Source organism: Lathyrus oleraceus, chromosome 2 (genome assembly GCF_024323335.1).
Source record: "Lathyrus oleraceus cultivar Zhongwan6 chromosome 2, CAAS_Psat_ZW6_1.0, whole genome shotgun sequence".
NCBI lineage: Eukaryota > Viridiplantae > Streptophyta > Magnoliopsida > Fabales > Fabaceae > Lathyrus > Lathyrus oleraceus.
This window is the reverse complement of record NC_066580.1, coordinates 291,223,468-291,238,018: the sequence shown is the minus strand read 5'-3', so window position 1 is coordinate 291,238,018 and position 14,551 is coordinate 291,223,468. Positions and strand designations below refer to the sequence as shown.

Here is a 14,551-nt window from a genome sequence, read left to right as displayed (position 1 = left end):
ATCATCATCATGGTTTTATCATCACCAAGAGATTCATTGTGCTTGATCAGATTCCTTGAGATTAGGGTTTTGACCTCTGGTCAACCCTAATCATCTGCATTGTGCCAATCAGGGCTTGTCAAGGAAATGAGGTCTTCATTGAGATGAGAGATCATCATATGGTTATATTGAGCTTGTGGAAGCTAGGGTTTCATGTTTGAGCCATTTCATCAGGGGATTGAGGCTCAAGTTCATCTGTGCATAGCCAATTCATCTATCATCTGAAAAAAGTCAACCAAAGGTCAACTGATGGATTTGGAGGTGGGAGAGGGTTAGAGACACTTCATTCATGTCCAAACAAGTTTCATTTGACATTTAAAACATCAACAATGAAGAAAATAAAGTCAGATGAAAACTTTCCAAAAATAGAAAGTGACTTGTAATTCAAAATTGCCAAAAATGGAAAGGTCTTCTCCTTAAGATTACATGTCCAAAAATGCTTCAAATTAAATTTTGTCCAACATGAAAGTTGTAGATCTTGCTCTCACCTTTCCAAAATTTCCAAGAACATGAATTTCTCATGCATGGTTGGCAAGTTATGGATCAATCTTGGTCAAGAAATTTTGAATTTCAAAAGTGCATAACTTTTGAACCAAAAGGCCAAATGGAGTGGGATTTTTTGCCACATTCTTCTTTTGTCATGCACTATCCAAATTAAATATCATAACTCATGTATATTGCTCACAAAAAAATTGCACTTTTCATGTGAACTTCATTTGAAAATTGGAGGGAAAAATCAAGTTTGAAAATTATGCTTGGTATTCATTCAATTCCACTTGCCTTGGCCTAGAAACCACATTTCCAAGTGATTCAAAACAGAAAATTGCACTGTTGCATTGGTATGAGCACATAAGGGTGGATTTGCTAATGTGCACCAAAATTTCCAATTTCACTAATCTTTGCGTTTTGCCTAATCATGATTAGTGAACATCATTAGCGTCACATATAAAACCATAATCATAATTGTTTTCTAATTAAGCATAACAGAATTTGGAAATTGAGATCTAGATCCAAAACTCTTCATTTTTTCTCTCTCACTTTTTCTTCAATTTTCTGCATAAACCGTGCCAAGATCTTGATCAATCCTTCATCCCTATGCATAATTGAAGTCATTGGAAGCAAGATCACAAGGATTTCAAGCTGATTCGAGCACTGTTGGAAGTTCCATCATCCATGGCAATTTGGTTTTCCAGCTAGATCGTGCACCATTAACACTCAAACCTTGCTTCATTCTTGCATATGAGAGCTGAGGAATTGCTGTTTTGACCTTGCCAAGCCTGAAACAACCAATTCTGCTTCTACACATCATTGAAGGTTAGATTTCGACTTGCATGATTCTTGAAATTGATTGTTGTATCTTGTAGATCTTTGGATGTAGGTTAATCTGCAATTTGTTTCATTAATTTTCATCAAGAAATGGCTTAGTTACATGGATTAGAAGTTTGATGAGTGAAAATGTTTTGGCTCGATTTGTTCGATCTAGGAAGATTTAGGTTAAATTGATTAGTGATTTGTGTTGCTTGTTAGAAGACCTTTCCAATGGTATAGGTTTCATGAGTTTTGGTGAACAAATGTTCTTGAGCTATGAACTTGTGATGAACGCGTATGAAGCTCTAGGTTTTTTTTCCAGAATTTGTGCTTTGATCCACTTCTTCGCTTGCCTGCATGCTTTTGGTGTTATTGGTTCATGTAATGGACCACGTGTCCAGGTCCACTCAAGCGCGCGCTGGATTTTGAAAACGTCCTCCCTTCGATTCTGGCCGAGGACATTCCATACATTGCCTTTGCATTTTTTTTCTCATATGTTGTACATGTTCACATGCCTTTCCATCACATTTTTTATTTTTTATCCACATTAAAAAAATCATATCTCATGGAATAATGATCCAAATTGACTGGAATATTTTTCACAATGATCCTTATCATGTCTACTATTTAATGATGATTTTTGCAAAAATTGTGCACGTGTGGATTTTTATTTTGCTTAGGGAATGTGTGAATATGTCATTTCTTGCACCTTGCTTTCTATTTTGGTTGTGAAATAATGATGCTTAATCCTATGGAGCTGAAATATTGCATGTGTAAAGTAGACATCCTTAGGGACATTTTGGCATTGAGTTTGCTATTTTTGCATTTCTGGTTTGTGAGTTATGAGCTGATCATTGGAGGTGTGACAATGTGTGTCACACCATTTCTTGTCCAATTTGTGGAATTTCTTTACCATGCCTATTGAATGCCAAATAATCTGATATTTTTCATGTTGATTCTTCTGGATGTTAAGTTTGAGTGTGAATTTTTGTGGATTATTTTGGATGCATTTCCAATTTGTTTGAGAATTTCTCTTCTGTTTGACCAATTGTGGACTTTTTGTGAGTCATGATCTTAGATGATTTGTGAAATTCTTGATATGTATCACATGAACTTGAAATTTTGTGGAGTGATTCTAGGCACCTTGAAGTTTGCCATGGCTTTGGTTTGATGCATTTATCTTGTGCCAATTCTGTTTTGTGCTTGCTTGAAGTTGATGCATGATTTGGTGCCTTGTATGAGCTTATTTGAACATGCTTTGACTTAGGGATTTTATTTGACTTGCTTCCACTTGTCCAAATGACTTGAATTTTGGTATGATGATCCTGTAATAAGTTCTGTTTAGCCATGATTTTTCTTGGTATTTATTGAATTAATTTTGAGTTAGTTTGGATTGGATCATTCTGTTTGGTTTTATGAGCTTCAAATTGCATGCTTTGTGCTCTTTGCCTTATGAAATGAAATTGGTTGATGATATGAATGTGAGACCACTTGGATTTGTTTCTTATTTGATTGAACTTGATTTTGGATAATTTTCATGTTCTGTTTTGGTTTATTGCTCCCATTTTGACTCTAGGCCATGTCCTAGTGGTTAGTGCTTAATGTTTGAGCTTTGTTTCAGGTCAAAGAGCACAATTGCTTATACTTGATGATGTGCACTCAATTGGAGTTGGTCCATTGTTTGTTTATGACTAACCTTGAGTTTGTTTTGTAGGCTTTGAGACTTGTACTTAGGCATTATGGATTGCACCTTTGTGCATTGCTTTGCTTGTTTGTCTGTTTATGTACAGTTAACTGTTGACCATTAGCTTGTCTGTTTGACTGTTTGAGCTTTGTACTGATTATGTTAGATTGATTTCAGGTACATTAGTTGCTATAGTTCATTATGAATTTGCTTTTGTTGTTGCTTGGTTGCTTAACCAATTGAGGTATAGCTCACTAACTTCATGTAGTTTGGAAGACCTGGCCTGTTATTTGGCCAGGCACCTGTCTGAAGTCCTCCTTAAGAGGCAATGCTTGTGATTGTTTATCTTTGTGCCAAGCAGGAAAAGACCTTTGTTAAGGCAATTGGCAGATACAAGAGATGTGCAACCCATCTCCTGCTATTCAGTCGAGTCATCCCTTTGCTCACACAACTGGTGTTGATGCATTGTGGATATTAACCCAAGATCCATGTTGAGTCAGTCATAAGTGTAGAAGGGTTCCAACTTTCTGAACCCACACTTCCTTTGTCTGAAGCTCTCCCATGCCAGGGATAAGAGCTGTGAGGCACACCCCTCACTTCCTATTTCATCTGCTTCACCCTAACTCTCAATGTTAGGGATAAGAGCTAACATCACCTGATACAGTTGGCTTGCTTTTGCAGCCTAACCCTTGTGTGAGCCCACTTTGCTTGTATATAGTGTGTGCTAATTGTGTATGTTTGCTTTGTTTTGATTATGCTTGCATGCTTTGCTTTGCCTGTTTAGGATTAGCTTGTTGCCTGTGCAAGTTAGATAGCAAACTCAACCTAGGACCATTGTGGAATACATGATAACTATTAGGCTCGAGTCAGTCTCCCTTATAGTTGGTCATTTCCCGGTCTCTGGTTAGGAGAAAGTTTCTCCCCTGTTAAGGGGAACTACGTTGCCCTGATCCTCATACCAGATGAGGTACGTAGGCAGGAGGTCGCACGAGATCTCTCTGGGCACCCTTTTTCTTTTGTGTGTGTTTGCTTGACAATTGCTAGGCTCGAGTTCCCGACTCCTTAGTAACTTGTTGTTTGTTGATCTTTCTTGTGTGTTAGGAGATGGATGTAAGCTCAGCGATTGGCATTCCGTATCCTTTTGTTGTGTGCTTGGAGTCCGATGTAAGTCCAACAAGTGGCATTTGGTTTCCAGTGTGGGTTTGTTTGGTTCGGAGTCTGATATAAGTCCAGTGATTGGCATTCGGTTTCCATGTTTTCCTGCTTGTGTGTGTTTTGTTTCAGCGTGCGTGAGCCGAACTACGGTAGCTCTGATTCTCATTCCAGATGAGATACGTAGGCATAGGATGCGATATCCTAGCGAGCCCTTTCCCCTCTTTTCCACCTGTGTTGTTTTCAGTGTGTGTGTGTGATGTTTGTTTTAGCAACCTTTTCCTATCTTTTGAGCGTGGATCCCGTCGAGTACGACGGATGCGTAGGGGTGCTAATACCTTCCCTTCGCATAACCGACTCCCGATCCCATTCTCTTTGGTCGCGAGACCATGTCTTTTCCAGGTTTACTTCGAGCGTTTCCTTTCCCTCTTTTGGGATAAATAACGCACGGTGGCGGCTCTGTGTTGTGTTGTTTTAGCCCGCCGGTTGTTTTTCGCGGATGCGACACCTGTCTTTTACTTTATGCTTTAGGATAGTATCTTCTTCTCCTCCCCTCTTCTTTAATTTTCAAATCTTCTCTCTTTTTCAAACCCTTCTTGTTTTTAAACCTGAAGCACTTTCTCAATAAACCTTGACTTTTGTCAACTGATTTTCAAAATCTTTTCCTAATAAATGCTAATTCATCTTAAGTATACTGAGACTAATTTCGAAAGACTAAAAGATGCCTAACTCATTCAAACCATCTTATGCCTTTGTTCACTTTTCCTTTTAAAACTTTTCAAGGTATTAGACATGAGTCATTTCCATAGTTGAGATATAATTCTCCTATCCCCATAGTATTGATGACAATTATTTTCCATTCGTGAGAGCTAGTGGTATACTTGTTGATCCTTATCCAAGTTGAAGTCCTTCTCATGATGATGCAAAGTACTTATACTTGTGGGCGACTAGTTGAGTATTCTCCTTAAAATGACAAAATGTATTTTTCCATAAAAATGAATCAAAACAAACTCCCTTTGTTATTTTTACCACAAACTACGAGGTTTCGATCCTCCATTGCACTTTGTTGGTACGTAGGCATGAGACTTCAAAAGGTCTCGGCAAACACAAAAGTAAAAAAATATATTTCTTTTCCCATCTCTCCAATATTTTGCAAACAATACCTATTTTTAAAACCAAAAGGCACATTTCAAAGAGGTTCCCATGGAGTACCATGGATGTTTAAGGTGCCAATACCTTCCCTTTGCATAAATAACCCTCAGACCCTTGTTCTCGTTTTATTAGTTTTGTTTTAAAACTTCTTCGGGTTTTGTTCGTATTTTTTCCCTTTTCCTTTGGAAACAATAAAAGCGTGGTAGCGACTCTTGCTTTGTGAGTTAAGTTAATTGATAGATTATTCTCAAAAAATTTACCGCTACACATGACAATATTTTGCTTTGCTCTTGTGTTGTAAGAATGTCGAGAACTCAGCTTGACGGCAAGAATTCTGAACAGAAGGCCAAGGAAAGTGTAAGATCATATGGGTGTAACTTGAAATGCATGAAGATACGTGATTCATGCATGATTTATGCTTGTTTTTGTTTTTATTCTCGGGGAAACCTTATATGATTCATAATGCAACAACAAACATTATAAAATGGCAGATAAAGTAAGAACACCGAATTCAAAACAAGCCACACTTTTTATTGATTATTATGAAATTACAATTACAAAGAGATGTAGTACAATTATTCAAAAACATGAACATGAAGACAGTAAAGTAGTGATCAGATAACATGTTTCGCTTTCCGATCTTTCAACTCCTTCAATTCAACTTTAAACCTCCTCATCAAGCATTCACAGAGGTAGATGAATCAAAGTATAGAATGAGGAGGAGTGCTCTCGTCAGCATCTTCCAAAGCATCCTCCAGCTTTCAAGGAACCTCTTTGGTTAACTCATTGCAGAACCTCACTAAGCAATCATACTTGGCTTGGTACATAGCAGCAGCAGGTTGCAACAAGTCAATAAATTTTGCATAAGTATCTAAAAGACCATTCAGGTGAGCCTTCTCATTGAGCCAACCCATGCTTTATTTCTTTAGTGCAACAAACCGGTCTCTTCAGTGTTCAGCAATTAAAGTGGCAAGTTCAGCTTTTTTACACTTAACCGACCAGACTTGAGGTATGACGTAGGAAGTTCAGACCGCTTCTTCTTTGAGATGATGCTCCATCTCAAATTTGGGATTAGCATTGTGGAGAGAAATCTTGAGTTTCTTAATCTCCAGGTTGTATTCATCTCTCAAAGCTTTCTTTTCTTTAACAGCCAACTCGAACCAACAGTGGTTATCCCCATGTTCCTTTTCTGTTTGTTTTAACTGTTTGCGGAGAGAAGTCATCCCCATATCACCTTGAGATAAACCCTCTTGGTACTTCAACTTGAGGATTTCCTGAATTTTGGCCCTCTTTCGACTTTCTGTCAAGAGTTTAACATCTTCTTCGCTCTTCCTCTTGAGCTTAGCATGGCCTCTGTCTGGAACGTGGATCGCAAGTCTTCATTTTCTTCCGTTAACTATGTGATAGTTTCCCTTAGTGCATCTACTTCTTCCTTAGAAGCATAGACATGTTCTGGCTCTGGCGAAGGAACCAGAACTTCAACATTGTAGGTTAACTTGATCTCTTTCACCCTTTGTACCACCCATTGGTGATACAGTTCTTTGGCTCGGCAGTCACGTTTACCGAGTTCTTTGCCTTTGTAATGAATGAGATTACAAGCTCTTTTAATCTTTTGTAACAGATCTGGGTTTTCTGATCCCAAACCTGGTAAGAATAAATCCTTCGACAATTCAGCTTTGAGTTTCGTCTCCATCAAGTATCCCAATTGTCTCAAGGCCAACGAAGGGTTGTAGTTAATGCAACCTAGAGGACCCATGTGTGGCACATTTGGTAAGTCTCAATAACTAGTGATGACTTTCTTTATCTTGGAAGTGGGAAAATACCAAACCATGACACCAACAGTGAGGGAAGCCAACTTTTGAGACCACCTAATGTCTTTCAGAAAGTCTACCCATGACCCCTTTTGAGGCATGTGGGATAAAAGCCATGTGTACAACAGTGATGCACAGCTTAAAACCATATCTTTCTTCTTTTCATGCCTAGCATGTAAGAAGTAATACACATCAGACACTAGAGCAGGGACGGGATTCCCGGATACGAACACACCAATGATAGAAGAGTTTATGTAGTCATCATCATTAGGGAACATGATGACTCCATAGATCGAGAGAGCTATAATAACACTGAAGGGTAGCCATTTCCCTTCCTTCTTTAAGGTCCAAGCCTTCTCTTCTAGGAACTTTTTGGATAATTCCCTAGGTCCCAAACCAAGGGTTACCTCTTCAACAGTTATGTGCAACACTTCGACAACTGATTCTGATGTCAACTGTTCACCCAGACTTGTAAAAGGAAGGTGATCTTTCATATACGAGCCCAGTAACATCTCATATTCTTCAATTGTTGGGACCAATTGAAAGTCTTTGAAAGTGAAGCATCGGAGTGGAGGATCGTAGTATTGAGATAAAGCCACCAAGGTTGAGACATCCACATAGGTGGTTAGGAGATCCATGATCTATCCGTGTCTACTGATGAATATTCAATTAGGAACCAAAATTAAATCCTAATCACAATTATTCTAACTAACAACCTAAACATTAATCAAGTTCTAAAATCTATTCTAATCAATTCAAAGAACCCAATTATTTGGAAATCTAACTAAATTCTAAAAAAAATCAATAATAGTCTAATTAAACCAAAATTTTATTCTAATTAAAATTTTTAATCTAACTAATTAATCACTAAAATTATAATTAAATCCTAAAATTTGATTAAACTAAGAACACTAATTAACAAGAATTAATCGAGATTAAACCTAATTAAGCCAGAAAAATTAAAACTACATGTAATTAAGCTAAAGTACTGTTGGGGGTGCAGAACTTGGTACTGGATTTTTAATATGAGTTGGGCCCTAAGCCCAATGAAAATTCTCTTCCTACAAACAAATAAAGTCCATACAGTAAATGGGGGTATGTGAAGCAAGTTGGGATGATGGTGAGTGAAATGTTGTTAGGCCAAACATGCTGGCCCATCAGAAACAATTTCCATGGATATGAAACAAAGCAATTCAGCACGTGCACTAAAATTGAATTTGAATGAAATCAAAATGCACGCCATATCAGCTCATAATCTCAGGTCAATGTCCGTCGCGGACCACCGCGCTTGAAATCGCCTCTGGCGGCGGCGGCCACCAGAAACAACCATAAGATACAGAAAAAGATCATCTCTACATCCCTAATCCAAGTCTACCTTCCATTTCAACCAACTCTGAATCTATCCTCAAAATCAGACTAAAGAAATCAAGAACCTTAGGAATTCAACCACAAATTACATAGTGAAGAACGAGATTCTGAGCCCTAGTTGTTAGGGCTTTGAATCACCTTGATGCAAGCTACAACATGATAGCTTAATTTCAATGAAGTGGTGAAGATAAACCTACCTCTGAAGCTGAGAATTGCTCTGGCGAAGTGTTGAATCGGAGAAGACGAAGCATCGATGGGAAAATAACTTGAAATCAAGTATGTTATTGCTCTTATCTTCTTCTTCTTTTTTATTCTTCCTCTTCTAAGGGTTCTTCTTATTCTTCTTCTAAAACATGTGTTTGGGCTTGTACTATGGGAGGGAGCTTGAGGTTGCAGAGAGAATTCATGAGGTTCTAAAGAGAGTGATGGAATTAGATGGAGGTTTTAGCACAACTTCTTTCAAGGTCTAATGGCGGGACTTTGTAGAAGGCTAGGGATGTGCTCTGAGTGATTTGTGGGGATAGTTGAGAGGTTGAAGATGATGCAAAGATTATGAGATTTTTGGTATTGTGATTGCCCCCAATGATTCAGTGATGGAGAGTATTTATAGATTGTTGGTGATTCAGTTTTGAAATGAAAATTCACATTCACTCCAAATTTCAAGTTAGTTGGAAATTCACAATTCTGTTAGGGTGATCATGAGTGAAACATTAGTTTGTTATAACTGCCAATTCAGTTATTTGAGTGATTGTTTTTCTCTGGCGTGTATTGCTTATGATAACTTATCATGGTCTCCAATTTTGTAATATTAAATGAAACTTGCAGGGTACCCTAATTCTGTTAGCAAATGCATGGTATATGGTAGTTGTGTAGGAACTTCCAAATGGTGCATTCCATTTTAAAGACAACAAGTGCAAGATGCATACATTTTGCTTCTTTCTTGCCGTGTGTTTTGCACTGCTTGTGATGTGTCATGAGATGACTTACATGTTATGCTTGATGTTGTCCATGGTTAGCATTTTGAGCTGATGTCTACTAATTGGAAGCATGTATGTTGCTTGGCCTTGTTATGTTATAGTTGTGACTGATTCCAGGATTGGATGTAGGATGGTAATGACATCCATGCCAATTTCTTTTCTTGCTTATGACTGCATTCTCCTTGGTCTGCTATGCAATGTAAATAGGCCTGCGATATTTGTTTGACTTGTTATTTTCTTTGGTTTTGATGCATCCTGTTATGGATTGATGTTGGCATAAAAATGAAATTTAATGATGGATGTTGGATCTTATTGATGTCTATTGTTTTGCAGGTCTAGTATTGATGAACTATTGTTACTGCTAGAGTACAAGTCCCAAGCTTCCCTCCAATGTAGAGAAAAATTATGAGTTTATTCTTGGTGAAGGCACTAAGGAAGCAGGTTCACATCATCCTTGTGGCCACAATCCCAGCTGGAGCCTTGATGTCACTTGAACATTCAGGTTCTGTGGGAGATTGTCATCATGTCAGTAGCTTTCCATATACTGACTTTTGTGCTAGTGCAGAGTGGTGGCATGGATCTTTTGTGGCCTTTAGCATTCTGTATTGGCTTGGTTTGTGTGTGCATACTCGATGGTGATCCTACAGGTGTGCTATATAATTAATATCCTTCAATGTTCATGCAACAGGTTTACATTTGGCTCATCGTTTGATTATGGATTTTGTTTCAAGGCATGCTTGACTTATGATATGGTATGATGGCAATGTCTTTGTCATAATGTTGGTTTTGAATGTTAAATATACTTGGTTTGGTTTTTGTAGGATGTGTAAACATGGACATGAACATGCATGGAAGCTCACATTTGGAAGGAACAAATGGAGATTGCAAAAACCAACACATGGAACCAATGATGGATGGATTATGGAAGCATGTTTTGACAATCTCATGACCATGTAATGAAAATTGACACTTGTATTTGATATTTAAATCTTGCATGACTTGAATAGATGGAATATGGTCTTGAATGTATGAACTTGACTTTGAATGCATTGACTTGAAATGAATATAATGCTTGAATTTGTATAGAATTTGAATCTTGTAATGACTAATGAAGTGGATGGAAATAACTTGAACATGACTTGAAATGAACATGAACCAAAACTTGTAATGGATGGAATGAACTAAGTGATGAACTTGATTAATAACTAATCATGAATCAATGGTCATGGCTATAACTTAGAGTAACTATGTCAAGCATGAAGCAGAGACTTTAGTAAGGCCTAAGATGTACAATGCACTAGGTTACAACTATAGATTCATGGACCAAGTAATAATGGCAATGCAAATGGCATGAATGACATTGGCCTGATGAAATAGGCAAAGCATGGACTAGGCATCAGGATATGATCAGATGAATTATTATGAGAATGGAAGCAAATAAATGTGATAAACCCAAGAATTGAGTTGGGGCCAATGGGCTTAGTCCCAAGTGAATAGAACCAAGCTAAAGCAAAAACATGAATGAGAGATTGAGTGAGACACGCCACACATACAACTGGGGCTAGGAGATCATCCATGAAGATGAGACCACATTAGGGTTTTGGTGGATAGAGGCATGCCACAATGAAGTCTCTTGAACCCAATATCAATAAGTTAGGGGTTCCCTTGTCACCAGATGAAAATTCAAGTCCCAGAGCACACTAGGACCATACTCTCCTTGATTAGGGTTTCAACTAGAGCACGCCCTTCAATCAAGCCCTTTGAATCACCCAAGATGCTTTACAAATAAGTCTTCAGTGCTTAAGCCTTCAATTAGGGTTAAGATAGTTGAAACCGGGATCCAAGTGCATCCACAAAGCCTCACAACCAAATTATTAGGAAATTAGGGTTTGAGACCTCTGAGAAGTACCATGATGGAACCCTGTTGAATTCATGCTTCAAAGATCAAGCCATTAGGGTTTCACATCCCCATGATCAGATGAATACCCAAGTCATACATTTAGGGTTTTATCCACACATAAACCTTAGCTGGCAAGCCAAAAGCTTTGAGTCTATAATGATCAGCTAATGGATGAAAGATTCATGCATATGTGTCATGCCCCAAAATTTTCCCTCCCTTTTTCATCTTTCCGCTCAATCTATGGCTTAAGATTCATCTGCACATATTCATGCTTCATTCATATGCATTCATACTAATATTGGTTAATCTATAGATTCAAAGCTCGTGATTAATTCAACTAGGTTTTTGTTTAAGGATTGGAGGATTGCTCATTATATGGAATTGAAACCCTAATTTCTTGCTCTCTTGGATCTAGATTCATGGAGTTCACGTCATGGCATTCATTTATGAATTCAAAACCCTAGTTCTTGACTTTGGGTATTAATTCTACTTTGACTATGTATGAAACCCTAATTCGTTGGGGAAGAGGCCATTGGCTTACAGGTCTTCTTGCTTGGGATATCTTCTGGTCAGACAATCATCCATAGTGTTTTCAGGATTCATAGGTCTTCGATTCATGTTGTATTGGTGCTTTGATCCTTTGGTCCTTGATTTGTCATTTAGTCCATAAGAAAATCAATGCCCTTCATTCTTGATTCATTTATGAAAACTGGTCCTTTTGATCGATTGCATTTGTTTTGCTTAGGAAGTTTTGAACAAGGCATGAAGGGCATGTTTAAAATAATGCCATAGTCAAGCTCCTCTCCCAGATTACAAGTTACCATGTACATTTTCATTAAGTACATTTTATCTCTGAAAACCCTAGTCTAAAATCTACAGTTGACCAAAGTCAACCATCCCTCTCATAAGCCCATCTGACATTAATCAGGCCCATTTGGTTCGATATTGCTTAGGATGCATTAACCATTGTTTTTTTTTCTCCATCTAACCTTTCTTTAACCGTCTTTCAAATGTTGGTTTACATTGAATCTTTAAGTTACCATTTCAAATCATTTTACATAATCCAATTTTGCTTTTGGTTCTCAATTGAACTCATTAGTGTATAATTTGTTTTAGGATGATAATCAATACTTTGATGTTGGCTAATTTGTTCCTTTGCAACTAAAACAAAATCCTTCAACGTTCAATCAATTTCATACAAAGCTTTACCCTTTCAATTTAAACCATTTACAACATTGTACACCATTGATTACCAATGCATTTGCCATTTCAAATCATTCCAAATCTTCCAAACTTACATTCAATGCCATTTACAAATTTCCAAATGTATATTCATAACATTTCCATAGTTTATTACAATTCACATTTAATATACAATTTATTGACTTTCCATACAAATTCATTTTTCAATTCATTACAAGTTAATCCATGTTTATGTTTCCAATTCATGATTCATTCCCGTTTAAATTACAACCTTCAATCCAAAGTTACAGAATTTCCAAAGTTACAAACTAATTATACGCTACATGAAGCAAACAAATCCATCATGTTATTCCAAGGAGATACTGTTTTCACCTTCCAAACACCGTCCAAACGCCTTCCAAACACCGTCCAAACAACCTCCAAGACCGCTCCATACGCAAGCATGAGTCCATAAGCATTCGATTCAACCGACCTGCACAACATCATGGCAGCAAGGCAATCATCAATCTGCAACAGCCTAAGTTAAGTACAAAGTAATAAATGTCAGTATGAACTAGGGTGTGCAAAAAAAACCGGTTATCCATAATCAAATTGGTATCCAAATTGTTCTATTTTAAAAAAACTAAACCAAATACTAAAATAAAAATTTGGGTATCCATTTTGTTATCCAAATATAAACCGTTACCCATTATAAAAATTTGGTTTTGATATTGGGTATCCAAATTTTACTATACATTAAATATTTATATTCGTATGTTTTCATGTTTTATTATATTATAAATCAATTTTATATTTTAATTTTTTTAAAATTTCATAAAAAAATTATTTTAAAAATAAAAATCAGATCTTTTTTTCTTTTTACAAAAAATATTATATTTTGATTTTTTTTTCGAAAAAATTATATTTGATATTTTTTTCCAAATAAAATTATTATTTTTTTCTAAATAAAAAAGAGATTTTTTATCAAAAATATTTTGTATTTTTTTCAGTAAAAAAAATGTTTTTTAAAAAAAAAGATTTTTTTTTATTTTCAGAATATAATTTCTTTTTCTTTTTTCTGAATATTTGTTATTTGTTTTTCTAAAAAAATTTGTTTATTTTATGTTTTTTAAATTTTAAAAGAAAAAATATTTTAAAACCTCTGTAAAGTTTGTTTATGAACAATTATGAGAGATTTTAGAAATTTGAACAATTTTTTTGATGAATTATTTATTTTATGAACAATTATGATTTATAGAGATATAATTCATAATTATTTTATTTTATGATCGTTACTATGTAACACATCATACTTTGGGATTGTTTTTAATTGAGATATTATTTGTGGTGATTATAAAAGTCAAATTTAAAGTAATTTTTTAAAATAAATATTTTTTTTACATAAAATAGTTTTATAACTAGTGAAAATAAAAAAGTTAGTTAAAAGAAAATAAAATTATTTTTGATATAAAATTGATTTTTTAAAAATATAGTTTTAAAAAATATTCTTTTTTATAATATTGGTTTTGAAATTGATTTTTTTAAGAAAATAAAAATTGGTTTTAAATAAATTAATTTAAAACTTTTTTTTGAACTATTTTTTTTTAAAAACCGGTTTAAAATTGAACCGATACACTTATAAATCGGTTTTTAAAAAAGAAATTGGTTTTATGAAAATAGTTTTAAGAACCAAACCCAACCATATATATAGTTCAATTTAATTTGGTTTATTATTCATGTACACCTTAATATTGAACAACCGCAATGTGTATAACTAATGCATACTACACATTAAACCCAATTATCACACAACTTACATCATTTGACTAATAATCATCAATCTATTCAAAAAGCTAATTAATTCGACTTTAAGCTTGGTGCATTTTGTCTTGCTTAAATCCTCATGATTCCACTTCAAGAACTCCTTACATAATTCCCATTTCCATGAGCCAGAATTAACAGCAAGTTCCACTTTCAA

General features: G+C 35.7%; 1 protein-coding gene across 1 annotated transcript; it reads right to left on the bottom strand.

Annotated features, from left to right (window-relative positions):
* Nucleotides 1–7,112: 7,112 nt before the first annotated feature.
* LOC127122939 (uncharacterized) lies at nt 7,113–7,784 on the bottom strand. The gene has a single exon (XM_051053212.1). The coding sequence runs from the start codon at nt 7,782–7,784 to the stop codon at nt 7,113–7,115; it is 672 nt and encodes a 223-aa protein (XP_050909169.1).
* Between the last annotated feature and the right edge of the window lie 6,767 nt (nt 7,785–14,551).

What these genes read in the sequence shown, in the direction of transcription:
- LOC127122939 (XM_051053212.1), bottom strand. Translation starts at nt 7,784, where the DNA reads ATGGATCTCCTAACCACCTATGTGGATGTCTCAACCTTGGTGGCTTTA.